The 14,473-nt window shown below is 40.7% G+C and overlaps 1 protein-coding gene across 1 annotated transcript in view; it reads left to right on the top strand.

Moving 5' to 3' along the window:
* The window catches only part of LOC140198684 (uncharacterized), a 75,999-nt gene that overhangs the window by 35,293 nt on the left and 26,233 nt on the right, over positions 1-14,473 (top strand). The window contains exons 5-9 of the mRNA XM_072259704.1: positions 3,122-3,169; positions 3,260-3,378; positions 5,698-5,851; positions 6,289-6,431; positions 9,108-9,234. Of these exons, the coding sequence (XP_072115805.1) occupies positions 3,122-3,169; positions 3,260-3,378; positions 5,698-5,851; positions 6,289-6,431; positions 9,108-9,234 (591 nt within the window). The remainder of the gene's footprint in view (positions 1-3,121; positions 3,170-3,259; positions 3,379-5,697; positions 5,852-6,288; positions 6,432-9,107; positions 9,235-14,473) is intronic.

Below are 14,473 nucleotides of genomic sequence, written 5' to 3'. Positions count from 1 at the left end.
GTCCCCTCTGCTCCTGGACTCTCCCACTATAGGAAACATCTTTTCCACATTCACTCTATCTAGGCCTTCCAATATTTGATTGGCTTCAATCAAAGGCCTTCTTCTAAATTCCAGTACGTACAAATCCAAAGCCATCAAACATTCCTCATATATTAACCCTTTTATTCCTAAGATCATTCTCATTAACCTCCTCTGGACCCTCTCCAATGCCAACACATTCTTTCTTAGATAAGGGGACCAAAGTAGTTCACCATACTCCCAATGCTGCCTGATCAATGCTTTATAAAGCATTAGCATTACATTAAGATTACTGCAAAAAGTCTTTGCAGAGGCAGCTGAAGAAGACAATCTAGAAGTTTCCTTATTTGATTGCAATTTGATGTTTTTTTTGCATGGTTGTGTAGTGTTGAGGAGTTATGGATATGAAGCTGTCCACCACTAAGGCAGTACACTTTTTCCCCAGTACTTTTAAGTACATGGCAATTTGGTTGAGATATTTTACTTTGATCACTCTGCCAATTTGACTATGCAAAATACTACAAATGAAATATGATACTTAGTAGCTTTTGAACCTTTCTATTGTCCCTCTTCCCCTTGGATATTTTCTCCTGGGCAGTGCACTATTTTTGGTGAGCTTCCCGAGAAATAGCATTCTTTAAAACGTTTTATAGTTACCAACAGCAACTTCGCAAATGACATTAGGGATGCTACGTTATAGGTTTTCCTTTATTTGCTCCAAAGTATTGCTTCCATGTGTCTTTGTTATTTGGGCATTATTTTTGCGTAACTTGGAATCCTGAGAGTTAACTGTATTTAGAATATTAAATACTGAATATTGATAGTTTATTAACTGAAGTCAATTGGGTTATCTTTACCCAATATTCTGCATTTTGTCTACAGTGGCCATAGGTTGTGCTTATTTTAGTTGTATGTTATTGCCTTCATCTAATAAGGTCTTTAGGTGGAATAATAAGATTTAACACCATTGCTAAAATCAACATCGGACTGTCAAATATGTTGTTCTGGGCTAGTTGATATAAATTACCGTAATAGGTGGTAACAGTTAAATAAGATTATTAATTTTTTAAATCAATCCCTGCCTTGAAATATTCAGTAAACTGCCTCCACAGTTCTCTAGATTAGAGTATTCCAAAGGTTCACAATTTTCTGAGAGACAAAAAAAAAAATCCCTCCTCATCTCCATTAGAAATGGGTAAGCAATGACACCTGGATCCAGGTACCCCCATTAGGGAAAACATCCTACTATAATCCTCCTTCCCCTTCAAAATCTAATGTTTGACAAAGGTTTCCATTCATTTTTCTGTATTTCATTATGGATAGGCACTTCTTCTTCAAACTCTCTTTGTACACTTCGAATATTGTATTTTGACAGGGAGAGGTGGGCTCATTGAATGTGCTGCCAAAGGTGATAGGTGTGGCAGATACATTAGGACACAAGAGATTCTGCAGATGCTGGGCATCCAGAGCAACACACATAAAATGTTGGAGAAACTCAGCAGGTCAGGCAGCATCTATGGAGGGGAATAAACAGCCAATATTTTGGGCCGAGACTTCCTGATGAAGGGTACTGGCTTGAAACATCAACTGTTTATTCCTCTCTATAGATGCTGCCTGATGTGCTGAGTCCCTCCAGCATTTTGTGTGTGTTGCTCCAGAAACATTAGGAACATTTAAGAGATTCTTTGATAGGCACAAGGATGAAGGAAAAATGGAGGGCTATGTAAGAAGGAAATGTTAGATTGCTCTTGAAATAGGTTCAAAGGTCAGCACATCATGGGCTGAAGGGTCTGTTCTGTTCTTTAGCTTCTCATTCCAAAAATCAATTTCTTAAAACCCCCTCTGCTTAAGTGGACTCCCCTTGTTAAAACAGAGACCAAAACAGTACACGGTTCTCCAAGTGTGACCTCAACAGTGTTGTACCAAGTTGCAATAATATTTCGCTATTTTTACATTCTATACATCATGCACTGAAACAGCAATCAAATAGCTTCATAATTCTTTACTAAAAATGCTTTTGAATGACTGAAAGCTAACCTTTTATGTTTAATGTACAAGCAGTCTTTATAGTCTTGCTCAATTTAAATAATATTTTGCCTTTTTATTTTTCTTTCTGAAGTGGATAACCTCACATTTGCCATTTTACTCCATCTGTTAACTTCTTACCCAATCACTCATATACAAATATTTCTAGGCCAGATTTGTTTTGCTTGCAAGCACATAGGTAGTTGTTTTAGTAAAATGGGTTACAAAGCACTCAATTCCTTCACCAAATCATCAATATAGATTGTGTATTAGCTAACACTCCCCCAGTTATTAATCCAAGTATGACCTGTATATCCTGACTGCACGGTCTTTGGTTAGTTAGCCATTCCCTCTCCATGCCAACATATTACCCTAACCTCATGTACATTTAACTTGTAAAATAACCTTTTTTGTTTCACCCTATCAAAAGACTTCTGGAAATCCAAATACTCTATATCTACTGGTTCCACTTCATCCCCTTTTTTGTTACATCCTCAAAGAACTCTTGCATGTTTGATAAAAGCAATTTCCCTGTCAGTATTCTATTCTGACTTTGCTTGATTATTTCACGATTTTCTAAATGTCATGCTTTTTTCTTCTTAATAATAAATTGATCTTCTTTTGCTCATTCTGCTTCTAGGAAGCAAAGCCTGTGTCAAAGAAGGGCTCCTTTGAATCCTCCCAGATCACTGGGTCAAGCCTGGCAAGCTGAATGTGCTTTTCAATGCAGCTTGGAGTGGAATTTGGAATGACTGGTCTTTCAAATGTTTTTCTTTTCCAAATTCACTTTATTTTAACTTAGGCAGTGAATTTTTGTTCACTTGATCAATGCAGATCATTTGTCTCTATGTCAGCATAGTTTCAAAAACTTGGCATTTATGTCAGTTGTATTACATCATCATTACCAATTTTTGTCAGACCACTTAATTTCCACTGTGCAACACGTGAGACTTTATTGCAAGCAGTTAATTTAAGTGCTTCCATTACATAAATATTTGATATGTAACTGTACCAGATAAATACCTGAAGTACTCAGCTGGTTAAATTCATGAGTATCATTTACCGCTTATTGTTGTAGTGTCCTGTTGAGAACAAAACCTTGAAAATCAACCAAAGGCCAGGGAAGGTAAGTCTTTTCTTTAAAAATATTACAGAAAAATAGATATTACAAATGTTTTACTTACTAACTAAAAACCCTTTTCCTCTGGTGATTTAGATGGTTATTTATGATCAATTAAACTTTCATGGAAACAAGCGTGAAATCTTCACAGATCAATCTGATACAACAAGCTGGATTTTTTCCGAAGGACTCTCTTTAAATGTTATCAGAGGATGGTAAGAAAATTATAATTTTGCCGAGAAACCAGGACACCATTTAGTTGGCTAAGATGCATTTATCTAATTTGGTCACAATTTCCACTTTGCATTTCCTTGCCACATTTTGCCCATCCATGATGCTCAGAATATTTCTTTCAGAATATCTTTCTATTCCAAAACTTAATTAAAAGGGTTCTGTGTGCACAATTCACTTTATGTCCTTTCATTCTAATATATTGACCCTAAGATTATGGCCTTTCCATTTTTGTCTTTTTTCCTTTGAATCAAATATAATTATCATTCAACCATATATGAACTACCATGAATAAAGCCAAATGAAACAGCCTTACTCTGGGGCCAAGATACAAAGAACAGTACGAACAGCCATTCACAGTACAAAGCGCATAGAGCACAGATAAGATAGAAGTCAACACACAGTCTCACAAAAAATATATACTATATTTAGCCCAAGTCCCTGAGTGGTATGTCCTGTAAATTGATCGTGCAGGGGTGTTATCAGCGAGAACAAGCAGTTCTCAGCAGTCCACAGGTGAATTATGTATGCACACATGCAATTCTGGAGGTAGCACTAATGGGAGGGGCCAGCTACTAACCCAGCATCATGCTACACTACACCGCCTCCGACATCTCCTCCCCTGGACTGCTGCAACAGATAAACCCACAGCTTGAGGCCTAGTCTTTGCTACAACAGAGGCCATGCAGCTCCCCCGCCACGTGTCTCACCATTAAACAGGGGAAGCAGACTTACAGCATTTTACATTATCAATTTTCAACAGGGTCTTGCTATCGCAAGAGAAATATCCAAGATAATTACTTGCAGTAATACTACACACCGTCTTCAGGTACTGACTCCAATGCCTTCGTGAAGCAGGCAACAACACAGTCTGCATCAAGTCCAGCTTCTCCAGCTCCTCTGCCAATGGGCAGTTAGCTGATGGGGTAACCTACAGTACCTGAAGTTCTTAACGTCCAGCATTTTTTGTCCTGCAATCAGAAAAAGGACATTTAAAAAAAAGACAAAAACGCCTTTGGCTAGCCCCAGAAAGGGCATTGTTTCGAACACGCCACCTTCTTACCAGAAGACATGTACACTTGAATCTTGTACACTTAAACTATTGAGCCAACTGCAACCAAGATTGATCCATTAGGATGAGATTTGAATCTAGTACAATATTGTGCACTTATCATTGTCCACTGTTTAGCTAAATGAGTTTGCAAATGAGTAGTTAATATAAAGTTCAAAGTACACTTATTATCAAAGTATACAACCTTGATATTCATCTCTTTACAGGCAGCCACAAAACAAAGGAACTCAAAAAACATCAAAAAAAAAGATTTCTGACAAATACCCAATGTGCAGAGAGAGATTAAAATACAAATCAGGCAAGCAATAAAAGTAAACAAGTAGCATTTAGAAGGAAAGTGAGTCCTCAGACATGAAGCGCGGAGCAGCCGGAACAGGATGTAGCCTCAGCCTCAGCCTCAGAGCAGAGTAAAGTTCACGGAGCAGTGAGTCAGAACCAGCCCAACCCTTGCCTCTGGTCCTGATACACTGCCTTTCAATCCATTTGGCCTGGCGTTTAAATTGTTCAAACATTGGGTCATTCCTCAGTCTAGGACCTGGGCAATCACGTCGATATGCTCAGGGCTTGGACCCCATCACCATGTTTCAGTCTGTACCCGACTTTTCCAAATCAGCCCAGTGCTTAAATCGATCACACCTCGCTCTTGGTTTAGGTGGACAGATATCAAATTTGCCTCTCCTCCACTAAACTTGCCCTGACTTTGCCTTGAATATGCCTCAACCTCGCCTCACACCCGTATGCTTCGACTCTCGGCTTAGCCTCGCCTTCGCTCGCCACTTCGTTGTTTGTAGTGATTGTTAACCATAGCTTTTTACAGAAAAAGTATCAATAATAAAGTGTTTAGTTGTATTCCTCATTTTTGGTAATCGCTAGTTAAGTAGTCACATGCCTTCAGCAGTCCTATCTTAAACCAAAGGTTTTATATTTTGGAGTAATTCTCAACAAAGTTATTTGGTTTCTTAATTTCATGCTGAAGATCTAAGTTCAAATTGTCATTACGCTGGTTCAGATAGAGAGTAAACTGAAATAAGCTCCATTATATGCAGTTCAGCAACATTTGTCTTCGTTACATCAACCTTAGTGGAAAGTGGTGCAAACAGGACAATCAAACAACTGAAAATGGAAACTGAACTGACTGGCCCTCACTTGAATAGATCAACAGAGGGAAACATTTTTCTTAACTTGTTTTGCCTGCAGTATATTTAATTTTGTTTATCTATCCTCATTCCAGTTGGATAATATATGAGAAGCCTGAATTTCAAGGTCAATTGCTTGTTTTAGAAGAGGGACCAAAGGAACTTAGTAAACTCTGGGATAATAATTACATTTACTTGGATTCAACATCATCAAAAATTATGATCGGTTCCATTAAAAGGATTATGAAGGTAAGTCTCCCTCCCAATGAGAAGAAACAAATTACTGGATAAGATGTCTCTAACTTGATAGATAAAGTGATAATTTTTCCAGTCTGTTTCAAAGAATCATTCTGAAGAAATAAAGATTATAATGAAAAATAAGAAGTTATTCATCAGGTTGGACCTTAAAAAACATACAATGTAGATTGTAATGTAACACAATGTAGTTAAATTCTCTAAATTGATCCTCTTAAAATTACAATCCAAAATGACAATAATTCAGTTTACCAGTTTTAAAATATCATTTAATCTATAAGCAGTAATCCAAAGAAATTGGTTATTGAAATAAAATAGTATTTTCAAGATAAATGTTTCACGGTTGGAGTAAAAAATTAAAAGTTCCTGCAAATAAAACCTTACTAACGGTCTTCTTAAAGATTATAGATGTTGAATATTTCTCATTCCAGAATCACTGCATTCCAGAGATTGAAATCATCCAAGAACCTCAGCAACAAAATGTCAATAACACTTATCTTTACAGTGAGGTAGCCTGCATAAGGGAATGTGGAATTATACCTACAATGTCTTCTCTGACTGTCAATTCAGGAATGTAAGTGAAAGTAACAGATTTGTTTTTTTATATACAAAATATTTTTCATTTCACACAATTTTTATGCAGTTTATTTCTGTTCATACTAAACCTCCCTTCTCTGCAAATGGCTATAAGCATCAAGAGTCCAGAGTTCCTGTCCTCCTTTATCATTTAACTTTAGTTTGAAATTTTCTTCAGCAGCATAACTAACACTTAAAACCAAAACTTACAAAGATCACTGCACTAATCTTGCTGATCAGCAATCTGATTAACCAAAGCTGAAATATAAAACATAAACAAGCATTTTACATGATGCTGGATACTTAGCTGTTAAAGATGGAATATCTAGTTGGCATATCTACATATTGCCTCAGGAAACCTTCCTGAACACACCTAACAAACTCCACCCCATCCAAACCCCTTGCCAGTCAATATTAGGAAAGTTAAAATCACCCACCACAACAACCCTATTATTATTGCACCATTCCAGAATCTGCCTCCTTATCTGCTCCTCGGTCTCTGTTACTGTTGGGGGGTCTATAAAAAACACCCAGTAGAGTTATTGCCCCTTCCTGTTTCTGACTTCCACCCACAATGACTCAGTAGACAAGCCCTCCATGACTTCCTCCTTTTATGGAGATGTGATAGTATCCCTGATTAGCAATGCCACATTTTTTGCCTCCCTCCCTGTCCTTTTTGAATCATCTAAAGCCTGGCACGCTCAGCAGCCATTCCTGCCCCTGAGACAGCCAAGTCTCTGTAATGGCTACATTGTCATAGTTCTACATATTGATCCACAGCCTAATTTCATCCACCTTGTTAATGATACTTCTTGCATTAAAATAGACACATCTCAAACCATCTGACTGAGTGCATCTTTTCTCTATCATCTGTCTATCCTTCCTCACAAACTCCCTACAAGTTGTCTCTACTTGTGTGCCAACTGCCCCATCCTCTGCCTCTTCACTTCGGTTCCCACTTCCCTGCAAATCTGGTTTAAACCCTCCCCAATAGCATTAGCAAACCTCCTCCTAGAATATTGGTTCCCCTCCAATTCAGGTGCAACCTGTCCCACTTGTACAGGCCACCCCTTCCCCAGAAAAGGTTCCAATAATCCAAGAACTTGAAACCCTTGCCACACATCATCTCCTCAGCCACTCATTCATCTGCACTATCTTCCTGTTCTGATCTTCACTAGCTCATTGCACTGAGAGTAATCTGGAGATTACCATCTTGGAGGTCCTGCTCTTCAACTCCCTAAGTTTACTGCGCAGGACCTCTACCCCTCTCCTGCCTATGTCATTGATACCAATATGTACCATGACCTCTGGCTGCTCACCTTCCTCTTCAAGGATATTCTGCAACCACTCAGAGACATCCTGGACCCTAGCACCCAGGAGGCAGCCCATTATCCTGGCATCTCTTTTGCTGCTGCAGAATCCCCTATCTGCTCCCCTAGCTATCGAGTCCCCAATGACTATTGCTCCGCCTGACTTCACCCTACCGTTTGGACACTCAGAGCGGACCACGGTGCTTTTGGTCTGGCTGCTGCTGCCTTGCCCAAACAGGTCATCCCCCTCAGCAGTATCCAAAGGGGGATACCTGTTGCTGAGGGGAAAGGCCACAGGGGGGACCCTGCACTGACTTATTTGTCCTTTTACCTTTCACAGTGTATACTTCCTGAATTCTGCACGCTGGGTGTAACCATCTGCTCTAAAGTCTTACCTATCAATTACTCTGCTTCCTGGATGATTGTTAGTTCATCCAGCTCCAGCTCCTTACTGCACTCTTTTAGGAGCTGGGGTTGGCTACACTTACCACAGGTGTAGTCATCAGGGAGACCATCAGGTTCCATGAACTTGCACATCCTACAGGAGGAGCATTCCACTACCATATCTGCCATCCTGCCTGCACTGTACTACGGGCAACCAAGACCAAATCAGCAATAGCAAAAGGCAAAACCTACCCTTCCTACCTGTTTCTTTGGCCTCAACCTCTTCTCGTCGAAGCGTCTAAGTTCCCACTCTGACTGTAGACGCCACTCTGATGATAGCCGCTCCAACAATGGCCGCTCTGCTAGACCCTACTTCTCTTTTATGGTTTACAAAATTATAAAAACCTCCATGCAAGGAGAAAGAACTCACCGCATTTGGTGCTGCTCAGCCTGCCTTCCGCTGCCGCCAATGCCTCTGAAGCTTCCCACACCTGCACACTGGTTACTGTTTTTAAGAAAAACTCCTGAGCAAGGGAAAAGAACTCATCACGTTTGGTGGTGCTGTGCCTGCCTTCCGCTGCTGCTGATGTCTCTGACGCTTCCCGTGCCTGCGCACTGGCTACTGTTCAAAGAAAACAATGAGAGATAATCCACAGTATTTCTCAGGCAAAGGGGAGCACTGAAAGAGGAAGTATACATGTTTAAAAAATCTACAATGTCTAATATTTGGACTAGGATTTAGTGTGCTAAGATTTGGAGCTTTAATACAAACTTCTGTCTTGTGGGACATAGCAAACACATTTACAAATGCATGAGCTGTAAGATCACAACTTCTGATAGTTGTGTTTGTTTTTCGAATATAAGATAGGCAAATACATTTTTATGTATGACTATTATAAAGTAGTGTTTTATATAATTTCTGAAGACTTTTTCACCCAGTTTTCCATTAACATATATTTTCAAAATGTTTCTTTTATTAGTTGGCTTGCCTATAATAAGACAAATTTCTGTGGCCCTTACACCCTGCTAGAAGCTGGTAGCAAGCCAATTCCAATATCAACTGAAGAAAAATCCAATGATATTAAGTCACTCCGGCCTCTGAAAATGGTGAGGAAATATTTTATTAAGATATGTTCTTTGAGTTTTATAAAATGGGTATTTAATCTGTTTTAGTTCATTTTGCTCGATAGCATTTTCACCTTTGTGTTTAAAGATGTTGGCCCAAGTCCAGTATTTAGTACTTCATTTCATTATCTATATCAGCAATCAGTGACATAGTGGGTTGAATTAGAAATTAAATTGAGACGTGAGCCTGTCTGTGAAGGCACAGATGTTACTAAAGAACCTAAAGGGAACACTTCAGATTCCAGCTTAGACTGTAGATTTCTACCTTTGATAATGTCCCAGATGGCAGGCTAGTCTGGAAGGTTAGATTGCATGGGATCCAGAGAGCGAAAGTTAATTGGATACATAATTGACCTGATGGCAGGTAGCTAAGAGTAAGTGTCAAAGGTTGTTTTTTCAGACTGGAGCTTGTGATTCACGGTGTGCTACAGGGATCAGTGTTGGGATCTTTATTGTTCATTATTTATATAAATCATTTTGATATGAATATACAAGGTATGGTTAGTAAGTTTGCAGATGATACTAAAATAAGTGGTGAAGAAGGTTATCAAAAATTACGAGGGAATCTTGATCGCAAGGTAAGTAGACCCAGTATTGGCAAATGGCTTTCAATTTAGGTAAGTGCTGAGCGTTGCATTTTTGAAGTCAAACAAGGGTAATGAATTGTCACACCCTGGAGACTTGGAGAGTGTTGTGGAATGGAAGGATCTAAGAGGACAAGTACATACACTAGTTTGCTGAAAGCGGCATCACAATAAACATTGGTGAAGAAGTCAGTTATACAAGTCACTGCTGAGGCTGCACCTGGAGTGTTATGTACACTGTTTGTCACCCTGTTATAGAAAGGCATCATGAAATTGGAAAGTGTACTGAGAAGTATTACGAGGATGTTGCCAGGAGTTAAAGTATTAGCATATTGGGAAAAGTTAGACAAGGTAAGATTTTATTCCTTGGAACATAGGAGATTGAGGGGTGGCCTTACAGAAGTGTATAAAATTATGAAGGATATAGACAGGACGAACAAATATAGTCTACTTTCCAAGGAAGAGGAACTAAAAACTAGAGGGCATAGGTTTAAACTGAGAGGTAAAAGATTTAAAAGGGATTTGAGGGGAAAATTCTTTATGCAGCGGACTGTATGTATGTGGAATGAGCTGCCAGAGAAAGTGGTTAAGGCAGTTACAATAACAACCTTAAAAAGACATTTGATTAAGTGAATGGATTGGAGGGGTCTTGAGGGATATCACAAGCAACTACTAGGACTAAGTTGGTAGACAACATGGTGGGCATGGATGAGTTAGACCTGTTTCCACTTGTGTTTCTCTTTTACTCTAAATTAAATCAATCATTCCCCCTTCTAAGTTATATCAACAAAAATAAGTTCACTTACCATTTATTTTACTCTTGCTTCTAAGTTTATTGATTCGAGAAAGGCAGAGCGTCTAACAAATTAACTCAGTTCATGTTGGCCATTCTTCTTTACAGTTGCAAAGGTGATTTGTAAATTGTATTTTTAAAATAGAAAATATAAGGAGTGTGTCAGTTCATATTCATGCTATTTTGGTATGTTTAATCGGAAAGGGAATTATGTATGATATATCCTTAACAAATATTATACAGAATTTATTACCCGTAATAAATACATCACAGAAAACAATTCCAGTCTAAAAAAAATGCTGTCCTAGTTGAATATAACTGGAGAAGGATGTTAAAAAAGCAATTTGTTTTTTTTCTAAAGAAGTGGTAAAATAAACACGTATGATTGCTCCAGATGACTTTTATTTTAAAAGTCATTAATTTACCAAATATAATATTGATGGAAAAGCAACAGGCTAAGTGCATTTCTTAATAATTTCTCCTTTGGCTCCTCCCACTTCCTCCAAACTAAAGGTGTAGCCATGGGCACCCGTATGGGTCCCAACTATGCCTGCCTTTTTGTTGACTTTGTGGAATAATCCATGTTCCAAACCTATACTGGTATCTGTCCCCCACTTTTCCTTTGCTACATCGACGACTGCATTGGCGCTGCTACCTGCACGCATGCTAAGCTCGTTGACTTCATTAACTTTACCTCCAACTTTCACCCCACCCTCAAGTTTACTTGGTCCATTTCGGACACCTCCCTCCCCGATCTTTCTGTCTCTATCTCTGGAGACAGCTTACCTACTGATGTCTACTATAAGCCTACGGACTCTCACAGCTATCTGGACTATTCCTCTTCTCACCCTGTCTCTTGCAAAAATGTCATTCCCTTCTCGCAATTCCTCCGTCTCCCCCGCATCTGCTCTCAGGATGAGGCTTTTCATTCCAGGACGAAGGAGATGTCCTCCTTTTTTAAAGAAAGGGGCTTCCCTTCCTCCACCATCAACTCTGCTCTCAAACACATCTCTCCCATTTCACACACATCTGCTCTCACCCTATCCTCACACCACCCTACTAGGAATAGAGTTCCCCTGGTCCTCAACTACCACCCCACCAGCCTCCAGGTCCAATATATAATTCTCCGTAACATCCGCCACCTCCAATGGGATCCCACCACTAAGCACATCTTTCCCTCCCCCTCCCTCTCTGCTTTCCGCAGGGATCACTCCCTATGTGACTCCCTTGTCCATTCGTTCCCCCCCATCCCTCCCCACTGATCTCCCTCCTGGCACTTATCCTTGTAAGTGGAACAAGTGCTACACATGCCCTTACACTTCCTCCCTTACCACCATCCAGGGCCCCAAACAGTCCTTCCAGGTGAGGCGACACTTCACCTGTGAATCGGCTGGGGTGATATACTGCGTCCGGTGCTCCCGATGTGGCCTTCTATATATTGGTGAGACCCGACGCAGACTGGGAGACCGTTTCGCTGAACACCTACTCTCTGTCTGCCAGAGAAAGCAGGATCTCCCAGTGGCCACACATTTTAATTCCACATCCCATTCCCATTCTGCTATGTCTATCCATGGCCTTCTCTACTGTCAAGATGAAGCCACACTCAGGTTGGAGGAACAACACCTTATACAGGTTTCCCCCGCCATCCGAAGGTAGAGCGTTCCTATGAAACGGTTCGTAAGCCGAAATGTCGTAAAGCGAAGAAGCAATTACCATTTATTTATATGGGAAAATTTTGTGAGCGTTCGCAGACCCAAAAATAACCTACCAAATCATGCCAATTGCACACAAAACCTAAAATAACAGTAACATATAGTAAAAGCAGGAATGATATGATAAATACACAGCCTATACAAAATAGAAATACTTCTCTACAACGATTGCCTGCACAGATCTCCGTACCGAAAATCTCACGCAAGCACTCTCGGCAGAAAATCTCACGCAAGCGCTGTTGGCATAAACGCACTCTCCAGTAACCTTTAAACTATGAAGCTGCCAAATCTACCAAATAACACGTAAAAATACACAGCCGATATAAAGTAGAAATAATGTATGTACAGTGTAGTATCACTTACCGGAATTGGGAAAACATCAAGCACACTGATGATGGTGTGCTAGACTGAGTTGTCGTAGGTTGGGGTGGTGCAGTGGCCCCCACCCTCCAGGCCGCCAACTGATACATTGCCGCGAAGCATGCAGGGGTAGCCGGGAGGCACACAGCACATCTTTAAGAAGAAAGCCAAAATAAACATGCTAATTAATTAGGTGCTGCCCGGCACGTAAATGTCGGGGCAGATCAGAGGCGATTGCCGACTGCATCAGCACTGATCTGGGCCGACAATTATGTGCTAGGCGGCACCTAATTAATTAGCATGTTTATTTCGGCTTTTTTCTTAAAGGTGCGCTGTGTGCCTCCCGGCTACTACTGCATTCTCCGCGAATCGGTACAGTATCTGTCTGGGGCCCAGGGGTTGGGGTGGTGGGACATGGGGGTGTCATCTCATCATCGATCAGGGCAGCCAGCTCATCTTCTCCTATGACTGCCTGCCTCGCTGTCGACGGTCGAGGTTCGTCGTCTGCTGTGGCTGATGTGGAAGGCTTGTTTGACTGCTGAGCATTTTTCTATCACACAGTTCTTTGTAAGGACTCAAAACATCCTGCAAATATCCCCTAAACCTACGTACCCTTTCAAAATTAAAGTCGTACTTTATCATTGCAGCGAAAATCTCACACAGTTGCTTTACGTTCAGTTCCTGGACAACTTCACTTTCGCTACTGCATTCGGTTTCAATTGTTATCCTTTCTTCTTCCAATTGCATCAGCTGTTCATCTATCAGTACTTGGTCATGGGATGCCAAAACCTCTTTAACATCATCTTCGTCAGCTTCCACAAGCCAAACTCACTTTGTCCTTGCTTCGTTCACCATGATCGAAACGCTTAATTATATCTAGTTTTACGCGAAGTGTAACACCCTTACGAGCTCTTTCAGGCTTTTCCAACACCTTAGAACTCATCTTGCTAACGGCTGCTCAATGCAATGTGATTAAGCAATGCCGTTCTGAATACAGGGGAGAGCGGCTGCTCAGGGTGCGCGCTGCCTTTTATCGCGCACTGATTTTTTCGTGTGCTGATTTTTTATCATGCGCTGCCTTTCTTCATAACAGTGAAAACACCTTCTGAAAGTGAAAACAGGGTACTAATGTAGGTCTTTTGTAACAGTGAGGTTTCGTAAAGCGAACGTTCGAAAAGCGGGGGACACCTGTATTCCGTCTGGGTAGCCTCCAACCTGATGGCATGAACATTGACTTCTCTAACTTCTGTTAATGCCCCACCTCCCCTTGTACCCCATCTGTTATTTATTTATTTATTATTGTTATATATATTCTTTCTCTCTCTCTCTCTCTCTCTCTCTTCTTTTTCTCCCTCTGTCCCTCTCACTATACTCCCTGCCCATCCTCTGGGCTTCCCCCCTCCCCCTTTCTTTCTCCCTAGGCCTCCCGTCCCATGATCTCCTCATATCCCTTTTGCCTATCAACTGTCCAGCTCTTGGCTCCATCCCTCCCCCTCCTGTCTTCTCGTATCATTTTGGATCTCCCCCTCCCCCTCCCACTTTCAAATCTCTTACTAGCTCTTCTTTCAGTTAGTCCTGACGAAGGGTCTCAGCCCGAAACGTTGACTGTACCTCTTCCTAGAGATGCTGCCTGGCCTGCTGCATTCACCAGCAACTTTGATGTGTGTTGTTAAGTGCATTTCTAATAGTTCTGTAACTAAAGGAGTTTGGATATTAGCTAACACTGGTATACAGCTGTGCCTCACTCAGGTAGATTATCCACATTGTGTTGC

The sequence above is a fragment of the Mobula birostris genome, chromosome 6 (genome assembly GCF_030028105.1).
Source record: "Mobula birostris isolate sMobBir1 chromosome 6, sMobBir1.hap1, whole genome shotgun sequence".
NCBI classification, from domain to species: domain Eukaryota; kingdom Metazoa; phylum Chordata; class Chondrichthyes; order Myliobatiformes; family Myliobatidae; genus Mobula; species Mobula birostris.
The sequence above is the reverse complement of the archived record's forward strand: the minus strand, read 5'-3'. Positions and strand labels throughout refer to the sequence as shown.